Source organism: Phaseolus vulgaris, chromosome 1, assembly GCF_051622355.1.
Source record: "Phaseolus vulgaris cultivar YP4 chromosome 1, ASM5162235v1, whole genome shotgun sequence".
Classification (NCBI taxonomy): domain Eukaryota; kingdom Viridiplantae; phylum Streptophyta; class Magnoliopsida; order Fabales; family Fabaceae; genus Phaseolus; species Phaseolus vulgaris.
In genome coordinates, this window is record NC_143498.1 from 29,439,629 (window position 1) to 29,460,007 (window position 20,379).

General features: G+C 36.5%; 1 protein-coding gene across 1 annotated transcript; it reads right to left on the minus strand.

Annotated features, from left to right (window-relative positions):
* Window positions 1–4,092: 4,092 nt before the first annotated feature.
* On the minus strand, window positions 4,093–9,934 carry LOC137813817 (beta-glucuronosyltransferase GlcAT14A). Its single transcript, XM_068616255.2, has 5 exons — window positions 8,967–9,934; window positions 6,800–7,791; window positions 6,438–6,513; window positions 6,228–6,343; window positions 4,093–4,700 (listed from the first exon to the last, which is right to left on the minus strand). The coding sequence occupies exons 2-5, from the start codon at window positions 7,287–7,289 to the stop codon at window positions 4,186–4,188; spliced, it is 1,197 nt and encodes a 398-aa protein (XP_068472356.1). The 5' UTR covers window positions 7,290–7,791; window positions 8,967–9,934; the 3' UTR covers window positions 4,093–4,185.
* Between the last annotated feature and the right edge of the window lie 10,445 nt (window positions 9,935–20,379).

Here is a 20,379-nt window from a genome sequence, read left to right on the forward strand (position 1 = left end):
AACAATCTTAAAATATTATCTAAAAAAATAAAATAAAAATAATAAAAAGTTTTTTTCATACTAATCAGTATTTAAAAGATTATTCCAATAAGATTTCCATTAAGGTAACAAAAATTATTTACTCTAAATTTTACTATGCATCATTAATTATTATCTTTTATTTTTCTCTCCAAATAATACCAATATTTTTTGTTTAAAAAGTTAGTGATTTGTAACAAGAATATTCTCTCCTTTTGGAAGTCGTAATATTTATAGGAACGTTTCTCATATTTTCAGTGTTGAATATGATTAGGATATCGTCTCAGTGATGACATGTTCTTATTGTTGCTAAAGGACGATACATTTTATTAGTGTCTAAAGATGTGGGCAAAATCCATGAGAAAGATGTGGCATTTATGCTTGCAAACTGATGAACCAATTTGCAAATACGAAAACCAAAAATTTAAAATAAAAAAAAATAACTATTTTTAAATAAATAAATAAAAGAAAAAATAACTATTTAAAAAACAAACGAAAACAGACCATTTAAAACAAAGACAATAGACGAATAAGAAATACGTAAAAAAAAGTTTACTTAAAATAAAAACTAAAAATAAAGTAAAACAAAATAATAAAATATTTTTTAAAATAAAATAAGAAAAACAAAAAATTAGTAAAATATTCAAAAAATAAACTAAAAAAATACACAATAAAAATAAAAATTACTTAAAATAAAAAGTAAATAAATAATAAGAATAAAATAAATAAATAAAAATGAAACCAAAATAAAAAAGTTAAACAGCAACTTATAATTATAAATAACTAACTAAAATAAAAAAAACGACTACATAAACTAAAAATAAAATAAAAATATAATATAATATAATAAAAAAACAAAACAAAATAAAAATAAAAACAAAAGCTAAATAAAATAAATACACAAAACAGAAACTAAATAAAATCAATACACTAAACAAAAACTAAATAAAAATAATAATAAATACACTAAAAACAAAATAAAATAAATACACTAAACAAAAACTTAATAAAATTAAATAAAAATCAATGTAAAATTAAATTAAATAAATAAAAAATAAAAAGTTTTAAAAAATATTCACGTAAATTTATTTAAAATATATTCACATCTAAAAAAAACTTTAAAAATATTTAACAAATTATACTTTAAAATTAAAAAAAAATTGTTATCAAGCAACAATACTAAAAACTTGATGACTCTTTTAAGCAAGTGTAACAAGTCAGAAATAATAATTTTTCTTTGAGGATAGATATCAAATCAACAACGAACAATTATTTAAAATCTTAATAGTAACATTCATTAAATATAAGAATATATACAATAATTTTGATTTTAAAGATATTAACATAAGTTTGGATTTAGGATTTAGGGAAACTAAAATAAATGAGTAAAAATAATTCAATTAAAAAATTTGGGAATGAGGTTAAAACAATAAACATTTCATCTTGATTGAAATGCACATGTAAAAACCATTCATATTGATTCCTTGCATATTAAAACAATTATCCTAAATATCATTTCCTTGTATATTTATAAAATCTTCTTATCTTTACAATTAGATGTTATAAAACAATTAACATTTCAATCATATTCCTAGCATTCAAATATATTAAGTATTATCATTTATGTCAGATGCTCATAAGTACTTTACTAAGCTTTGAGAATAAAATGACAATACCAATCATCAATCATCAATCAAGAACTAAATATTATATATAAATATCACCTCAATACATAAGAGTTTGAACATATTACTCTCAAACCCAAAGAAAAGAATTAACCACTCATGATAGCTGATCCTGCCTGTTGACCAGAACGCTGGAAACTGCCTCGTCAAAGGATCGACGTGTGCACCGCTTCACACCTCCGTTCCTCTTCGAGATCCACCTCAAGAACCTGCAAAGAAACAGAGCGGCGCCGCTGCGGCCGATCGCACTCCAACGCCCAAGTCAGTGACCGAATCACCAAATACTAAGAGAACAAGAACCGTGCAAATCCCAGTAAGCTCTATAACTCGCAAGCGTAAAAAGTATAATCGACGTGCGTACCTCAGAAAGTTTGTTGAGAACTCTTATATACCTGGTTACTTTCTCTCTTGGCAGTTACAGACTTGGACACGTGGCTCGCATCCAACTGTACACGTGCCATCATCTGGAGCCTCCTTGACTTGGGACTCTCTTTGGCTAAGTTATTTATGCATGGTGCTGCCCAGTACATAGCTAACTTGGGAGTGCGATCTCTACTGGAACTGGCGAGCTAGGGTGCCTTCATACACCTTCCCTGTGGTCTCGCCGGCCGCCTTCATAATCTGCACCACCTTCATCTCTGGCGATGTGCTTTCTCTGGCGATCTCCAATCTCAAGGTCGCCTGAGTTTACATCTGGCGACTTCATCTTTAACCCGGTGATCGCCGATTCTGGTATGCTGGAGATCGGAACACGCCAACTTAATAACTGGCGACTTCACAAGCCCCCGACTTCCTTCCTTTTTGCCAACTTGGCGCCTTGTCAACACACCTATACTGTAGCTTGACGCCACGTCATCACTTCCGACTACCAGGGCGGTACAATAGCTATTACAAACATGAACAATAAGAAAAGAAGATCTTTAAGGATTTCTTCCTTTGGTTCCCCCAATAATCCCAATGATTTATAGGATTATGTCCCACACTTTCTACGTAACCTAATTGGGATTGGGGTAAGTGAGATATTTATTCATAATATACTCATATATACTCATATGCTTCATCTCACCTTAAATTCTTGAAAATAACACAAATTTGAGAAGAAATAGTTCTTATTCATCTCAAAGAAAAAATTTAAAGTGCAGTTTGTAATTAAAAAATTAGGGTAAAACTCAAAGTGTAATAAATATATCATCGTTAAACTTTAAGGGATTTGAGTTGATAAACTTTTTAAATATTTGTAAAAGAAAAATAAAATAAAATATTTTTTCTTACGTTAAAAATACTTTACATAAATTAAAGTTTTGAAAAAACTAATATAAAATCTTTTTATAAATTAAATTTTAAAGGACATAATTTAACTCATATAAAATTTTAGTTTATTATTATTTTTAAAAATGATTATAAAAAATGACTTAGTACTACTTTTTGTACCAAATAAATCAATTTAAACCTTCCCTTTTTTTTATTTTAGTGAACGTGGTCCCATTTTTCTTTTAAAATGACTCTATTTACTTTCTTTAGTGATATAAATGATCGTTGATGAGAGTTACCTTGGTATGGTGATATCATCAAAAGGAGATGATTATTGGCATTCTAACCCACTCTTTCCCAAACTTATATAAAAAAAAATAAATTATAATCGTAATAATAATCATAATCATAATCATAATCATAATCATAATTATTAATCATAATCATAATCATAATCATAATTATTAATTATAATCATAATCATAATCATAATCATAATCATAATTATAATTATAATTATAATCATAATCATAATCATAATCATAATTATAATCATAATTATAATAATAATAATTATTCTTAATTATTATTATTATGATTATAACAATAATAATTATTATAATAATAAAAATTATAATAATAATAAAAAGAAAAATACTAATCATGGTAGTATTATTCAAAGTGCATCTATTGTAATAGTTTAATAAATAGTAATAAGAATAATACTAATGATAGTATGATAGAGAATGGTGTAATGGTTTGGTAGTGCTTTACTTTATCATGGTTCTGAGTTTGATGAATAAAGTTGATTTAACAATAAAAAATATTAAAAATAATTATTTTACAACTGATTTTTAGAATAAAATATCATCATGTTTATTTATTTAATGTTTAGCTCAGATGAGACGTGTTAATTCTCATCTACCAAGTCATTACCGTTGTAACTGTAATAAAGTGACAAAAAGTGACATTGAATCAAAATATTTAATGAAATGATGCGTTTACCACATGCTACACATATTGTCTCAATGCTGAAAATGTCCATTCTTATTAAACTTTATGTCATGATTATTTTGATGATTATTATGTATTCATGCTTTGGGTAAAATAAATTAATTTAACCACATGAAACTCCAAGTTGAAATGGCAAAAAGAAAGTGATCCATTATATTGTAACCAAAATTTCAGTAGTCTTTACAAGTGATAAAGATAAAAGGAAATGGCATGGTTATTACCTGCACTGTTGTTTATGAAAAAGTTTATCAGAGAGAAGTTTTGTTAGCAGATTTTTGAGTCTTCTTGAAGCAGGACCAGGGTTAAGCACACCATAATTCTCAGTTCTCAAATCTGAGCATGCTCTATGCTTTCCACCCTGAGAGCACCACCCTCCAGAGGAAAATTGCCCATGGTACCTCTTCAGAAGCTCTCTATCAATTTTATCAAGGACTGGATCATTTCTCTTGAATTTTCTGGCAAATGGACGGCCACTAAGAACCATTTTCCTGTAATCCTTGAGTCCCAGAGACCTAGGGTGTTGTTTTGGAGGGTTGTCCCAAGTAATGTAGTGAAGATCATGGTTAACAGTGGTGTTCTTGTACTCTCCAGAGTTGCATATAACTGTTTGGAAATATCCTTCTGGGGATGACACAAAGTTGGTGTAGTAGAGGAGGAGGGTCCTTGGCAAATTTTCCCATCCCACTATGCAATATTCTGCAAAAGATCTTGATAGTATTGTCCAAGCTGAACCTGCTCAATTTTTGGGACATTCATCATATAATGTTAGCTCATGCAAAATGCTCACTTGTTTTATTCTATGTTGAGAAATTGATTCTGGGTCTAAATTTCAGACAGGGAAAAGCACACCATTAATAAAAAAAGATAGAAAGTTAACAATGTAGAACAAATCCTTCCCTGGTTTACGAACAAAAAATGAAAAGGACTAGAAGAAACTGTCCCTGGTGGATGTGTCTAAAATTGAGATTGACACACTCTTGAAAAGATAAACAATGCACAAAAAAAAGTGGAATAGATGTTATCAATGAAGACATACATCCACCGTCTAAGAACTCACTCACATGCATTATTAGAACCGACAACTTATCTAAAAGAAAGGCATCCTGCATACTGTGCATCTACAAGAAGTGGACACTGCACACCGCCACCACCAAGTCACATTTGTATTTTCCAAATACAATGCATAGCTCATCACTGCCATTTATATATTCCTTCTCTAGTTTCCAAAATTTCACCCATCTCTCTGCATAAAATGACAAAGTCTACCTGCTATAGTCCTTGCATTACTGTAACTACATAGTTTAATATAACCCTCTACATAAAATGTGACATATTTTATATGATTAGGTCCAGTTATATTTTTTCCTGGGGAATATTTATTGTAGTCACTCCCGGGTATATTTCCACTCTTATTCAATTTTTTTAATCTAAAATACCCTTCTAATCTCATAATTTTTAATATATTATTCAATTTGATAATTTAGAAGTTGTTCTGTTATGCATAAACTCAGGTACTTTTTTCTTTTCTTTATCATGTTCACCTAATTCAGAGCCATGTGAGAATTAATCATACTAGGCTAATGACTAAAGAGGAGGTTGTGGAGTTTCACTCATCTGACATTGGTAGGTAAAGTTCCTGAAGCCACATTAACATCAATGCCAATCCACCACCAACCATTCAATTACCTTCCGTGACTCATGAGCAATAATTTGAAAAGGACATTTTGCTAGCACCAGAACATTGATAATGGTTTTATCCTAACTAGATCCAACCATAAAATATAGTTCAGATTGCTTTATAGGTTCAGATGTTTGGTTTGGGTTACTTCATAAGCTTGACCTTCTACCATATGAAAAAAGTGCTTTCTCTACAAATGTTCTAATCCAAGAATTCTATTACCTGAGCAGTACACATTAAACACTTAAACTAATCTATACTAATCAGTAAATTATTACAGTAGGGGAAATATAAAACTGTGATAAGATCTGATATAAAGTTGAAATTTTGGCACTGACCGACAACAATAAATTATGGCATTGATGTATGCACCATATTTTATGGGACAACTCATGGTTTACTGTACACATATTTCAGAGTATCACATGGTCCCCATATATGCCATTTGATTATCAAGAGAAAAAGGTCCAATAATACATACACATGCGTGTGATCAAGGGAACCAGAGAGGATACACTTGTGTACACACAAGTAACATAACAGCACAATCTAGAAGAAAGAGATTAGGGGGGAAAGAATACCTGTGTAGAGCTTAAAAGATGTTGGGAGACTCCTCTGCTTAATGACCCACCAAATTTCTGATTTATTGAGGCTATAAAGCCCCGGATCTATGATTATTGGCTTCCCTCTCTTATTCCTAAAATTGGGTGTTTAGAACATTAAGATCATGACTTTGAACAAATCATAAGGCTTAAAATAGGAAAATCAAATAAAGGAGCAATGCCACTTACAGTTTCCAACCCAGTTGACTGCTATGCTGTATGAAATTGATATCCCTTGGCAACTCAGAAAACACTTGGATCAGATCTGGAAGATTAAAATGGTTCACACACACCAATCATTAACATATGCAATCAACACATATTTAAAGAAAGTGTGAGTGGCAAACAGACTAAACTTAAATGTTGTTTCTTATATGTTTTTGGTGTTGCTTTTTGATAATATATACAGTAAAGTTTTGTTTTAAGATTAACATAGATTAACGAGGTTAATCTCCTATTTTGTTGAGAGTAGAACCAATGCCAAAAAAAAAAAAAAAGCAGCAATCCAATTGGATAATCCTAATGGTATAGCATAAGGCCACTCACCATACCATCTTGTGTAACTAAGGGATAATCAGATGCACTAAGATTAATAAACCAGTCCCATTGGCAGGTCCTAAGAAGCATTGACATGGCATGGAGAGTGGTAGCAAGCATGGTTGGTCCTCTATATGTGACCAAATTAGGCTTTCCCACAACCCAAACATTCTCCACTTGACCAAAAACAGGATCAGTAGCCACATATTCTGCCACTTCCCTGTGTTCAGCCTCTGGAGCCCCATAATCCACATGAATCAAATAGTAGTTCCCTGGATGATACAGCACCCTCATCAACCTTTTGAGCCTCCCAACATCTCCTTTTGATGCAGAGATCAAGTAAGCAAAAGTCACTGGATAGGCCTTGCTGTTGTTTGGGACACTCATGTAGTTCACAGCAGGCCTGAGGCTGGAGATTTGTATGGTCAATCTTGTGGGAATGAAGATGAGAAAGAACAAGATTGAGGTTACCATGAAGGAAGCCATGAAGATTTTGAGCCCCATTTGGGAGAAGAGTGCAAAGTGAGAAAGTGAGAAGATAAGGTGGGAGGAGAAGCTAGGTACATAAGAGGGAAAGAGGTTGTTCAATGGTTAATGTTGTTGGACCTGTGGTGAAGTATGAAGACATCATGATGTGGGTGGAATTCGTGAAACTTGGAATAGTGTGGTTTACATCACATATTCGGGTTCCTTTCTTTGAACTGAAGGACACCATTTGCCTGTGAACTGTCGATTGAGATTAGAAAAAGTGGATTCGAGTGGGGTATCACTTTATACTTAGCCTCACTATTATTACTGCCATGTCAAAAAAAGAGTACAACTCGTATTCTGTGCTATTTCATGTGTAAAGTGGAGAAATATTCCTGGACGAAGCACAATTTTCTTTACTCCACTTTGGTGTAGTTGTAGTAAAGTTGTAGAAGCGAGCATGATATTTATTAATACACAGTTTGTGAGAATTTATATTAGCCCTCCAATGCACCCTTTGAGAAAAGCTATGTAAGAACTGCAAGAAAAAAGTAAAATGTTATTCAAAATGATGACATGCTTTTGAAGGGTTGAAAAGAACATAACACAAACCAAACATTTTCTATGCAACACTTTACAGTGTATCACTCTTAAGGTAAAAGATACACATATCATTTTGGATGATGTGTTGATGGGAGAGAGGTGTACATTTTTTATTTCTCAAAAGTGGATCGTTATTGGAAATTAATTATCTGAATATTTGAGATTTATTTCCTCAAGTAGCATTGATTTATTTTGTTTCTTATTTTTAATTTTTTCTTTTAAGAATTTAGTTTTTGAAAAATTGAATTTTAGAAATAATTTTTGAATGATAATAAACTCAAAATTTTTAAAAAATAATAATTTCAACTTTCAATTTTTCCGAAAAATCAAATTAATAAATATAATCGAAAATATTGAAAGTTGAAATTATATTATTTAGAAATCAAATTTCGATGATCGACAAAATGACCTTCTTCTACTGCAATTCATTATAAAAAAATACTCTTAAAATTTGATTATCCAAAAACTAAATTCTAATTTTTTTTTTTACGAAAATAAGAACAAAGGTGAGAATTCCATTTCTTAGCAATCGGATTCGCACCGTAAACATAAATTAGTGTTATTTGGAGAAATAAATTTCAAAGGTACTATTGAGGAAATTAATTTCCAAAAAGGGTTCCGGAAAAAATTGGTGCATAGCTAATAATAAACCAGAGTTATAATGCGATGATTGCCTAATCCACATCGCTAAGCCCTTTGTGATGGCTTAACAAAAACGAAAAATACATTCTGTAGTGAAATGCTGTGCTTAACAACATTGTTTAATATATTGTCTAAATTTATCGAATGCTTTTAAAGGTATGAGAGGGAGGGAAGTCCGCACCACCCTGAGACACGGTGGTCACGGCACCGGCCAGAATCCAACCAAACCAAAATTTGAACACACAACCTTCTTATGCTCAAACTTCTCAAATGGTTATGGAGAGTTGGACATGCACAAAGTTTTCAAAAAATGGGCAAGAGTGAAAGAAGTGTTCATCACCAGAAGACTAAACAAGTGGGGCAGGAGATTTGGGTTTGTCCGCTTCTTTGAAGTGGGAAACGTGACCAGTTTAGAGAAGGAGTTAGATCAAATATATATAAGGAATAAGAAGCTCTATGTAAACATACCAAGATACCAGAGACATGATTCTGACCCTGGTAAGAGGTTGTCAATGGTTACTAAGAACCCATCGACGATGTCGTATGCAGGGTCCAGGAGGTGGGATGTTGAAGGTCCAACGGCCAGAGAGAGGGTGAGGAGGAAGGAGGTATGGGTGAAAAAAAAAGGGAATAATTCTTATGCTGATGTAGTGAAAGGAGGCTCTTGGCAAGAGTGGGAGGGACCAGTTATCACAACCCAAAAACAGGTCCTTCCGTGGATGGAGAATAGTGCTATCGGCCAGTTCAACACAAAGTTGGATTTCAACCAGCTAGGAGAAAAGTTTCTTAAAGGTGGTATGAGCATGATTAAAGTGTGCTATTTGGGTGACAAGCTAGCCATGCTTACGCCAAGGGTAGGGGAGAGTCTGGAGGATCTTATCAAGCTTAACAAGGCATGGTTCGATAGTGTCTTTGATAGTATTGATCCGTGGTCAGAAAACTATGTGGCTGACCATAAAATTGTGTGGGTAAGGTGCTATGATTTGCCAATCACTCTCTGGAATAAGGAGTGCTTCTCTAAAGTGGTGGGTGAAAAGGCTTCGGTAGTATCCATCGACAAATCTACACTTCTTTGGGAGAATCTTGAGTATGCTAGAATTCAAGTCCGTCTTCTGAAAAATCAAAGTGCAAGGTTGGCGAAAGTCATGAGGATCAATGACCAGAATTTTAGTATCCTCATAGAAGAAGAAAGCCCAGGTTATAGTATAGGTCCATGCAGATGCAGTTACGATGGCTTTGGTTCTTCAGACAGTGTCTCATCTTCGGAGACCTATGTAGAGGAAACGGTTTGTTCAGTGAATAGTTGTGAGGAGGAGGTTATGAAAAGGGACCTGGAGGGTCGGTGGTCTAGGGGTGAAGTGTTCGGAGGAGAGGCGGTGGACGGAAGTGAGCAGATCGGAAGTGAGGCGGTGGAAGAAGTTGTGAATAAAGAACATACGACAAAAAGCTTGACATTTAAGGAAGCTAAACCAAAGGTAGGAGAAGGTCAAAGAAAAGGTGCTAAAGGTTTGACAATTGAGGAAATGGGCGGCCAGGAGGTGTCTGACGAAGCTGTCATTCTGAATACTGCTACCCACGGGTCAACAGGCCAGTGTTTTAGCCCCTACCAGCAGGATGACCTGGCCATGCTTGTAGTGGGTGTGGAGTTGAGTAATTTCCAGCGTGAGCCCCATACGAATTTGGGCCAAGAAGGAATTATGATGGCCCACTTGGGTAAAGGGTAGAATTCTTCGTTAGCCCAAGAAGAAGAAGATCATGGTGTGCCCATATGGGCGGATGGGGGGTCGAGAAGTACGGGGGGAAAATCCGCAGTCGGAACTGGAAACCTTGTAGAGATAAGGGAGATGCGGGAGCTGGATCATGACCACGACAAGGAAAGCTTGCAGGAAAAGCCAAGAACCAAGGTCACAGAAGGGGGAAACGTACAGAGGTTGTCCCCTCAGAGACGCAGGACGAAAGGGCTATGGGAAGTGGGAGAACCAAGTACCCACCCATGGAGGTCTGTGAGAATAAAAACAAGATCCTCCCAGGTTAGGAATTCTTCTTCCTCCAAAGTTGGAACCCTTATAACAACCATTTCGAATGGGGATACAAATAATTGCATTCACGGTTTCAGGACCCAGAAATTATGGTGGAACCAGTTAATCTGTGGGAGCTGGGGAAACACATGGGTATTTCTTGTCGAGGGGTCGAAGAAGAGGTTATCCAGGAATATCAGTGTATGGAAGTAAGAGACGTGGAGTTTATGCAAAGGTTTGAGGAGGGTATCAAGAAAAGTTATTTATGTTGATTGTTAGCTTGAACATAAGAGGATTGGGGGGAGGGACCAAGACCAGATATTTGAGACGAATAATCGCTAGTGAGGGAGCAAAATTAGTGTGTCTGCAAGAAACGAAAACAACGGTGATCACATATGCCAAATGTTTTGCTTTGTGTGGGGACAATAAAATCGGATGGATCCATAATGAAGGCGATAACGGAGGAGGAAGCTTGCTGACCATGTGGCACAAGGATGCTTATGAAAGTCATGTCATAGGGAAGGGTTTTATTGCTGTTTCAAGTATACACCTAAGTTCAGCACGAAGGTGTGTTATAGTAAACATATACTCTGCTTGCGTATTAAGAGATAAGAAGCTTCTTTGGGAAGAGCTCACGAACATTAAAGTGGCATCTCAGGAGTTGGTGTGGTGTCTATGTGGGGATTTCAATGCCATAAGAAGTAGAAGGGAAAGGAAAGGTGCTAGTGTAAGGGGAGATACACCAAGTGGCCACTCAAGTGAGATTAATGGGTTCAATAGGTTTATTGAATCCAATCTGTTATTGGATCTACCTATAATTGGTAAAAAATCATGTGGTTTAAAGCAAATGGGACAGCTAAGAGTAGGATTGATAGAGTTCTTGTCTCTGAAGAGTGGATGAATATATGGCCAATGTGCAAACAGTATGTCCAGCGGAAGGAAGTGTTTGATCATTGTGCTTTGGTGGTGAAGACCATGGATAAGGACTGGGGTCCCAAACCGTTTCGGACCATTGATGCCTGGCTTTTGGAGAGAGGTTTCAACGGGATGGTGAAGGAAACGTGGCAGTCCTATACAGTACAAGGGAATGAATTCTTGAAACTCAAGGGGAAATTGAAGTTGCTTAAGGGGGATCTAAAAATATGGAACAAAGATGTGTACGGTAATCTCCAAACCACCAGGATGAGTATTCTGAGCCAAATCGAATTGTTTGATAGTCTTGATTCGAATGGAGGTTCAGTGGGAAGTGGGAGGTTGGAAAGAATGGAATTAATGAATCGGTTAAGGGAAGTGGATAGAAAGATTGACTCTCTTATGAGCCAAAAAGCAAGAGTAAGTTGGTTCAAGTGTGGGGATTCGTGCACCAAATTCTATCACTCGTCTTTGAGATGGAGAAGACTTAGAAATTAAGTGAAGGGTGTAGAGGTTGGAGGTTAGTGGTGTGAGGAACCGTGTACGGTTTGGATAGAAGCGAAGAAGGTGTTTGAGAATAGGTTCAAAGCAACAAGAGTTCTTGGGGTAAGGCTCGATGTAGTAGATTTTAAAATGCTCACCCCAAAAGATAGTATGAATCTTATTTCGACTTTTAAAGAAGAGGAAATCAAGGAAGCGGTGTGGCAATGTGATGGATCAAAGAGTCCTGGACCTGACAGGTTTAATTTCAATTTTATTAGGAAAAGTTGGGAGTATATGAAAGATGAGTTCGTAAGTGCCTTGAACTTGTTTCATGATATAGGTGCTATACCAAAAAGGTGTAATGCATCCTTTATAACTCTGGTATCAAAAGTCAAGGATCCCTCTAAGTTGGAGCAATATCGACCTATCTCTCTTGTGGGGGCTATTTATAAAGTTATTGCAAAGGTGCTGGCCAGGAGAATCAAGAAAGTGTTAAACTCTGTTGTTGACGAAAGCCAATCTGCGTTTCTAAAGGGTAGAGGGTTATTGGATAGTGTACTCATGGCTAATGAGGTCATAGAGGATCTTAGAAGGACCGAGAGGAGTGACTTATGCTTGAAGGTGGACTTCGAAAAAGCCTACGACTCGGTTAGATGACAGTTTCTATACGATATGCTCCAGAAGATGGGTTTCCACAGTAAGTGGGTTAAGTGGATGCGAGGGTGTATGGAATCGGCTACTGTTTCTATGTTAGTCAATGGGAGCCCAACGGAGGAATTCAAACCAACAAGAGGTTTGAGGCAAGGTGATCCGCTTGCCCCTTTCCTTTTCATTATGGTAGCTGAAGGCTTAGCTGGGTTAGTAAGGCAAGCTAATAAGGCCAACATGCTGTCAGGTGTTAAGGTTGGTAGAGAATAGGTAGAGCTTAGTATCTTGCAATTCGCAGATGATACTCTTTTCTTATGTGAAGAGTCCCGTAGTAATGTGGTAACCATGAAGGCGATACTAAGGGGGTTCGAACTAGCCTCAGGCTTAAAGATAAACTTTCATAAGTCTAAGATTGTAGGAATAAATGTTGAGGGAAATGCCTTGGCAAGCTATGCTAAGATTTTGAATTGTGCAGAGATGGGAGTCTCGTTTAAATATTTGGGCTTAGAAGTGGGAGGGAACCCAAGGAAGGATAAGTTTTGGGACCCAGTTCTAACAAAATTAAAAGCTAAACTCAATGTATGGAAAGGAAGATTTTTGTCTATGGCAGGGAGAGTTTGCCTAATTAAATCAGTGATCACAATGGTTTCATTGTTCTACCTCTCTATCTTCAAAGCGCTAGGCTCTATCTACCAAAGTATAATCGGTATTCAACGAAGGTTTCTGTGGGGGTGGGGGAAGGAAAAGAGACCGATATCATGGGTTAACTGGGAAGACGTATGTAAACCAAAAGAGGAGGGAGGTTGGGGGATCAGAGACATTCGGAAGTTCAATTATGCACTCTTGGCAAAATGGAGATGGAGGTTTGTTTCGGAAGAGAAAGGGAGGTGGAAGGACTTGTTGGTATCAAAGTATGGAATGGATTTGGACTGCCCACAAACCCCAGTGAAAATGCAATCATGGTGGTGGAGACATCTGCAGAAAGTATGTACAGAAGGAGAAGGAGTAGGTTGGTTCCAAAGTCAATTAGCGTGGAGATTAGGAAGTGGAGACAAAGTGAAATTCTGGGAGGATGTGTGGATTGGTAATAGTAGTCTCAAAACCCTTTACCCGAGGCTATTTTCTCTATCCTTGAACCAAGATCTAAAGGTGAGTGAGGTTGGGGAGTGGGTAGATGCAGTATGGAGGTGGAATTTGAGGTGGAGCAGGGTTAGATTTGAGTGGGGATCTATGCTGGAAGCCAATCTTATCCAACACATATCTCGGATAAGCTTAACAAGTGAGCAGAAAGATGTTCAGACGTGGGGGAGTGAAGATTCGGGGACCTTCTCTGTCAATGCAGCATACCATTTCTTATCTAAGCAGGCCAGTAGTCCGCAACAGGAAGTGTTTAAGTCCCTGTGGAAATTAAAGCGTTCCCTAATGTCATAACCACAACTTGGAAGGTCTTACTAGGCAAAATCCCAACTAGAGTGAGCTTGAGGAGGAGAGGGGTGATGCTAAACTCAATCTTATGTGCTTTATGCCAAATAATGGAGGAAACATGTCAACATATTTTCTTAGAATGTCCTTTTGCTCAGAGTGTGTGGACATTATGCTTTAAATGGTTAGGTGTCTTGTTTGTTCAACACAATGTTCTATCGATGCATTATGAAAACTTTTGCTTGCCACAAGTGAGCAATAATCAAAATCTCTTGTGGAAAGGAGTATGGGCAACTATAGTGAGGTGTATTTGGGAGAATAGGAACTCCATTATGCTTAATCAAAGTGTAGCAGATCTGGAAGAGGTTTTCCTGATGGCCCAACTCAAGTCATGGCAATGGTTAAAATACAAGGGACAACCTTTTATCTACTCCCTTGCTAATTGGGTTCTCAACCCATTGATTTGTTGTAAAACAAGAACCTAATATAGCAAAATATAAACGAAAAATAGAGTGTGTGAAACAAAAACAGAGTAAGTGGTAAAACCCTAGTTTTCTTCAGTGACCGTTGGAGGAGATCACGGAGGTTCAGCGAAGACCGGATCTGCTCCGAGGTTTTCGCACGATGTTGCCCCTTCCACCCTGAATTGTAGCCGCACGACTGGGAACGCTCACGCCTTCGCTCTGCTGATCGTGTGGAATCTTGAGAACGTTGGAGAACGTAGCGAGATTCATGGGTGGTTGGCTCCTCCTTTCCCGTGGGTCTTCCTCCAACTCCGGTGACGGTCACGGCTCCGTTAGGGTTTGAAGATGCAGTAGTTTTGGGTTTCTTCATCTATAAATACCACATTCCATCCTTTTGCTTCACACTACTCTCACTCACGGTTCGTCATCCTCTTGAAACCCTCTACCGTGCTTCTTCTCCATTCTTCACCTTTTCTTTTTATTTCTCTCTCTTCAATATTTTATTATTATAATAATTCTGGGTTCTATTTGAGTATTACTCTTTTAAAGAGAAACTTGCTAGTTCTGATCCTCGGATATTACCGGGAAGTTCCTGTTGTATCTTGGGGGACTTGCGCAATACACCGCGGATAAGTCCTTACGGACAGTGATTACTCACGCCTTGGGAAACCAATTTTGTTCGTTTTGAAGCCTATTTTACTACAATCGTAAGGACTTATGGCTGAAAATACGAACAACAACGACAACACTGCTCCGGGACCGTCAAATGTTGTTTCCGCAACGCAAACCATTTTTGCGAAACCATTTCCGGATGTCTTCAAAATTGAAGTCTTCACCGGTCAGAACTTCTGACGTTGGCAAGAACGCGTGTCCACCCTATTGGACATTTACGAAGTTGCTCTTGCACTTACAACTGCCAAACCCGACTCAACCACGACTGCGAAACAAGTTAACGACTGGATCCATGCGAATAAGGTATGTCGTCACACTTTACTTAGTGTGTTATCTAACGATCTGTTCGATGTTTATGCTTCTTATAAGAATGCGAAAGATATTTAGGATTCTCTTATCTTCAAATATACTGCCGAAGACATCGTCAGACAAAGGTTCGTAATTGCAAACTACTACCGCTGGGAGATGATCGAAGGCAAAGACATCAAAATCCAAATAAACGAATATCACAAGATGATTGAAGATATCAAAATTGAAAGCATAACCTTGCCGGATGAATTCGTGTCCAAACTCTTGATCGAAAAGCTTCTGCAGTCTTGGACGGATTACAAACAACAACTAAAGCACAGACAGAAATAAATGTCTCTATCAGATCTGATCACCCACATCATCATCGAAGACACAAACAGGAAGGAGTGCGCTGCTGCAAAAGCCAAAGCTTTGTCTGCCAAAGCAAACGTGATAGAAGACAAACCAGCTCCAAAAAGGTACGAGAAAAAATTTGATCACAAAAAGAAACCTAATAACAAATTCTCTCGTCCCAGTGGAACTAACCCCACTTTCAAGAAAAAAAAGGTAATTGCTTTTTCTGTGGAAAGCCAGGCCATCATGCACCTCAGTGCAAACATAGGGCCAAAAAGGATTATCCTCCTAAGGCAAATCTAGCCGAAGGGGAAGATACTATTGTGGCAGTCGTTTCACAAGTAAATCTTGTGACAAATGTGAGCAAATGGGTGGTAGACTCTGGGGCTACCAGACACATCTGTGCAAATAGAAATGTGTTTACCTCCTACACAAGTGTGGGGGATGGAGAAGAACAATTATATCTCGGTGACTCTAGGACAACTTCTGTCCTAGGAAAAGGAAAAGTTCTTCTGAAGCTCACATATGGTAAAACTCTAGCTTTGAATGATGTGCTACATGTGCCATCAATTAGAGTTAATTTGGTCTCTGTGGCATTACTAAGCAAAGTTAGGGTTAAAGTGTCATTTGAATCTGACAAGATTGTTATGACAAAAAACAATGTTTTTGTGGAAAAGGGATATTGTGATCAAGGCCTTTTTGTATTAAATATTTCTGAAATTATGAATGAATCTAAATCTTTTGTTTATATTGTTGACTCGTATGATATATGGCATGCTAGATTAGGACATGTGAATTCTTCGTATGTTATAAAATTGCAACGACTACATGACAAACAAAATAGTAAACGTGATGTATGCGTAGAATCTAAAATAACGAAGAAAACATGTCACTCTATAGAACGTCAAACTGAAATTCTTGGTTTAATTCATACTGACCTTGCTGATTTTAAAACAAACCATGTCTAGAGGTGGTAAAAATTATTTTGTAACTTTTATAGATGATTTTTCTAGATACACCAAAGTGTATTTAATTAAACATAAGGATGAAGCTTTTGACATGTTTTTAACTTATAAAGCGGAAGTACAAAATCAACTGAATAAGAAAATTAAGAGAATTAGATCAGATAGAGGTGGTGAATATGTTTTATTTAATGATTATTGTTTAAAAGAAGGTATTATTCATGAAGTAACCCCACCGTATTCACCTGAGTCTAATGGAGTAGTTGAAAGGAAAAATAGGACTCTTAAAGAAATGATGAATGCTATGCTTATTAGTTCTAATGCTCTTGATAATTTATGGGGTGAATCTCTGCTTACTGCGTGTTTTTAAAAAAATAGGATACCACATAGGAAAACTGGTAAAACACCTTATGAGTTGTGGAAAGGTTATCAACCAAATCTGAAATACCTAAGAGTGTGGAGGTGTTTAGCTAAAGTGATGTTACCTGATCCTAAGAAAAGGAAAATAGGCTCTAAAACATCTAATTGTATGTTCTTAGGATATGCAGAACATAGTGTTGCCTATAGGTTTTTAGTTCTTAATAGTGATATAATTGAACGTAACACTATAGTAGAGACGAAAAACGCTGAGTTCTTTGAACACATCTTTCCTCTAAAGAGTAGTGGTACATCTGAACAACCTATAGATAGTGCTAGTGATACCTTGAGTGAGGATGTTAGAAGAAGTAAAAGACAGAGAAAGGAAACATCTTTTGGAGATGACTTTTATACTTATCTAGTTGAGAATGATCCAATAAGTTTTGTAGAAGCTACTAGTGCTCCTGATGCTAAACATTGGGATAAGGCCATTAAAACTGAGCTTGATTCAATTAAGAAAAATAATACGTGGACCTTAGTAGATTTGCCTAAAGGAGCAAAACCCATTGGTTGTAAGTGGATCTTTAAGAAGAAGTACCATCCTGATGGATCCATAGAGAAATATAAGACAAGATTAGTTGCTAAAGGTTTTACTAAAAAACATAACATAGATTACTTTGATACTTTTGCACCTGTTACTAGGATTTCCTCTATCCGTGTATTGCTAGCCTTAGCATCTATCCATAAGTTAGTAATTCACCAAATGGATGTTAAAACAACTTTTCTGAATGGTGAATTAGAAGAGGAAATTTATATGACTCAACCTGAAGGATGTGTAGTTCCAGGTCAAAAGGAAAAAGTATGCAAACTTTTAAAATCTTTGTATGGTTTGAAACAAGCACCAAAACAATGACATGAAAAACTTGATAATGTTTTACTTTGTGAAGGTTTTTCTACCAATGATGCTGATAAATGTGTGTATTCTAGATCTGAAAATGGTGAATATGTCATTATATGTTTGTATGTGGATGACATGCTAATTTTTGGTACATGCAATGATATAGTTTTTCAAACAAAATTGTTTCTTGGATCTAAGTTTGAGATGAAAGACATGGGTGAAGCAAGTGTTATTCTAGGAGTTAAAATCATAAGGAAGGGAGATAGTATATTACTATCCCAAGAAAAATACACTGAGAAACTTCTTAAGAAATTTGGTTACTACGACTTTAAGTCAGTGAGTACCCCTTATGATGCTAACTCTAAATTAAAGAAGAACATAGGAGAATCTATTTCTCAAACTTAGTATGCCTAGATAATTGGAAGCTTATTGCATTTAATGAGCTTTTCTAGACCAGATATTGCTTATGAAGTAGGTAGATTGAGTAGATACACTCAATGTCCTAGTCAGGATCATTGGGATGCACTTGAGAGACTCATGAAATACCTGAGAGGTACAATGGATTATGCCATTGAATATAGTGGATTTCCCGCTATGCTAGAAGGGTACAGTGATGCTAACTGGATATCTGATTCAGATGAGACAAAGTCCACTAGTGGTTATGTATTTACACTTGGGGGTGGTGCAGTTACATGGAGGTCAACCAGGCAAACTATTATTGCAAGATCAACAATGGAATATGAGTTTGTTGCTCTAGAAATGGCTGGTAGTGAAGCTGAGTGGTAGAAAAACTTCTTAGCAAACATTCCTTTAGGAATGAAACCAACCTCATCTGTATCAATGCATTGTGATTGCCAATCGGTAATAGCTATAGCTAAAAATAAAAGCTACAATTGAAAGAATAAACATATACAATTGAGACATAATTTGGTGAAACAGTTGTTAAAGAGTGGAACGATTTCTATTGACTATGTCAAGTCAGAACGGAATCTGGCAGATCCTCTGACTAAACCCTTAGGGAGAAAAATGATTTTAGAAACATTGAGGGGAATGGTACTTAAGCCACTTGCAAACAAACAAGTGATGGAAACCCAACCTTTGTGATTGGAGATCCCATGAATAAGGTTCATATGGGTAAAAACAAGTCACTTGTTAGTTCTGCTAGCACTGATATTGATTTAAAATCAATTTTGTCCATTCCTATGGTGTGTGTGAAAGTGCTAGTTACTGCATTATCGAGAGGATAAACTTTGTGGTTAAAATTCAGAGGTAAAAGAGTTTTAACGATCTACAAAGTTTTAATGATTTTCATATCCCTTATGGGTGGTGTATGATTTGCAGCATACACTTGATGAAATCACCTATATGAGTGTCAAGTGGGGCCGCTTGCATGAGATCTTGGCAAGATCTCTATAGCACTCATGAATACCGGGCAGGCGCATGGCCTAGTAGCGCAACACAACGATAACAACAAGTAATGTGGGGGTGTATTGTGATTGATAAACCTCTAACACATACTAAATGTCTTGGTTCATATAGCTTGCTATACCAACTACACTATGTGTTAAGTTCATCAATCTAAGACTGGTTCATATAGCTTGCTATACCAGTTCTGATGCATTACATCTTAGATAAACCCGGTATTATTTTCTTTCAATATTTCTATGTTTTATCTTTTGCAATATGTGGGGAATTGTTGTAAAACAAGAACCTAATATAGCAAAATATAAACGAAAAACAGAGTGTGTGAAACGAAAAATAGAGTAAGTGGTAAAACCCTAGTTTTCTTCAGTGACCGTTGGAGGAGATCGCGGAGGTTCAGCGAAGACCGGATCTGCTATGAGGTTTTCGCATGACGTTGCCCCTTCCACCCTGAATCGTAGCCGCACGACTGGGAACGCTCACGCCTTCGCTCTGCTGATCGTGTGGAATCTTGAGAACGTTGGAGAACGTAGCGAGATTCGTGGGTGGTTGGCTCCTCCTTTCCCGTGGGTCTTCCTCCAACTCCGGCGACGGTCACGACTCCATTAGGGTTTGAAGATGCGGTAGTTTTGGGTTTCTTCATCTATAAATACTGCATTCCATCCTTTTGTTTCACACTACTCTCACTCACGGTTCTTCATCCTCTTGAAACCCTCTGCCGTGCTTCTTCTCCTTCTTCTCCATTCTTCACCTTTTCTTTTTCTTTCTCTCTCTTCAATATTTTATTATTATAATAATTTTGGGTTCTATTTGAGTATTACTCTTTTAAAGAGAAACTTGCTAGTTCTGATCCTCGGAAGTTACCGGGAAGTTTCTGTTGTATCTTGGGGGACTTGCGCAATACACCGCGGATAAGTCCTTACGGACAGTGATTACTCACGCCATGGGAAACCAATTTTGTTCGTTTTGAAGCCTATTTTA

Bases quoted from the DNA above. Each gene is read 5' to 3' on its own strand.
- LOC137813817 (XM_068616255.2), bottom strand. From the start codon at position 7,289: ATGGGGCTCAAAATCTTCATGGCTTCCTTCATGGTAACCTCAATCTTG. The intron at 6,344-6,437 runs GTAAGTGGCATT...ACCCAATTTTAG, and splicing joins AGTCAACTGGGTTGGAAACT to GAATAAGAGAGGGAAGCCAA. The intron at 4,701-6,227 runs GTATTCTTTCCC...AAAATTGAGCAG, and splicing joins ATCTTTTAAGCTCTACACAG to GTTCAGCTTGGACAATACTA.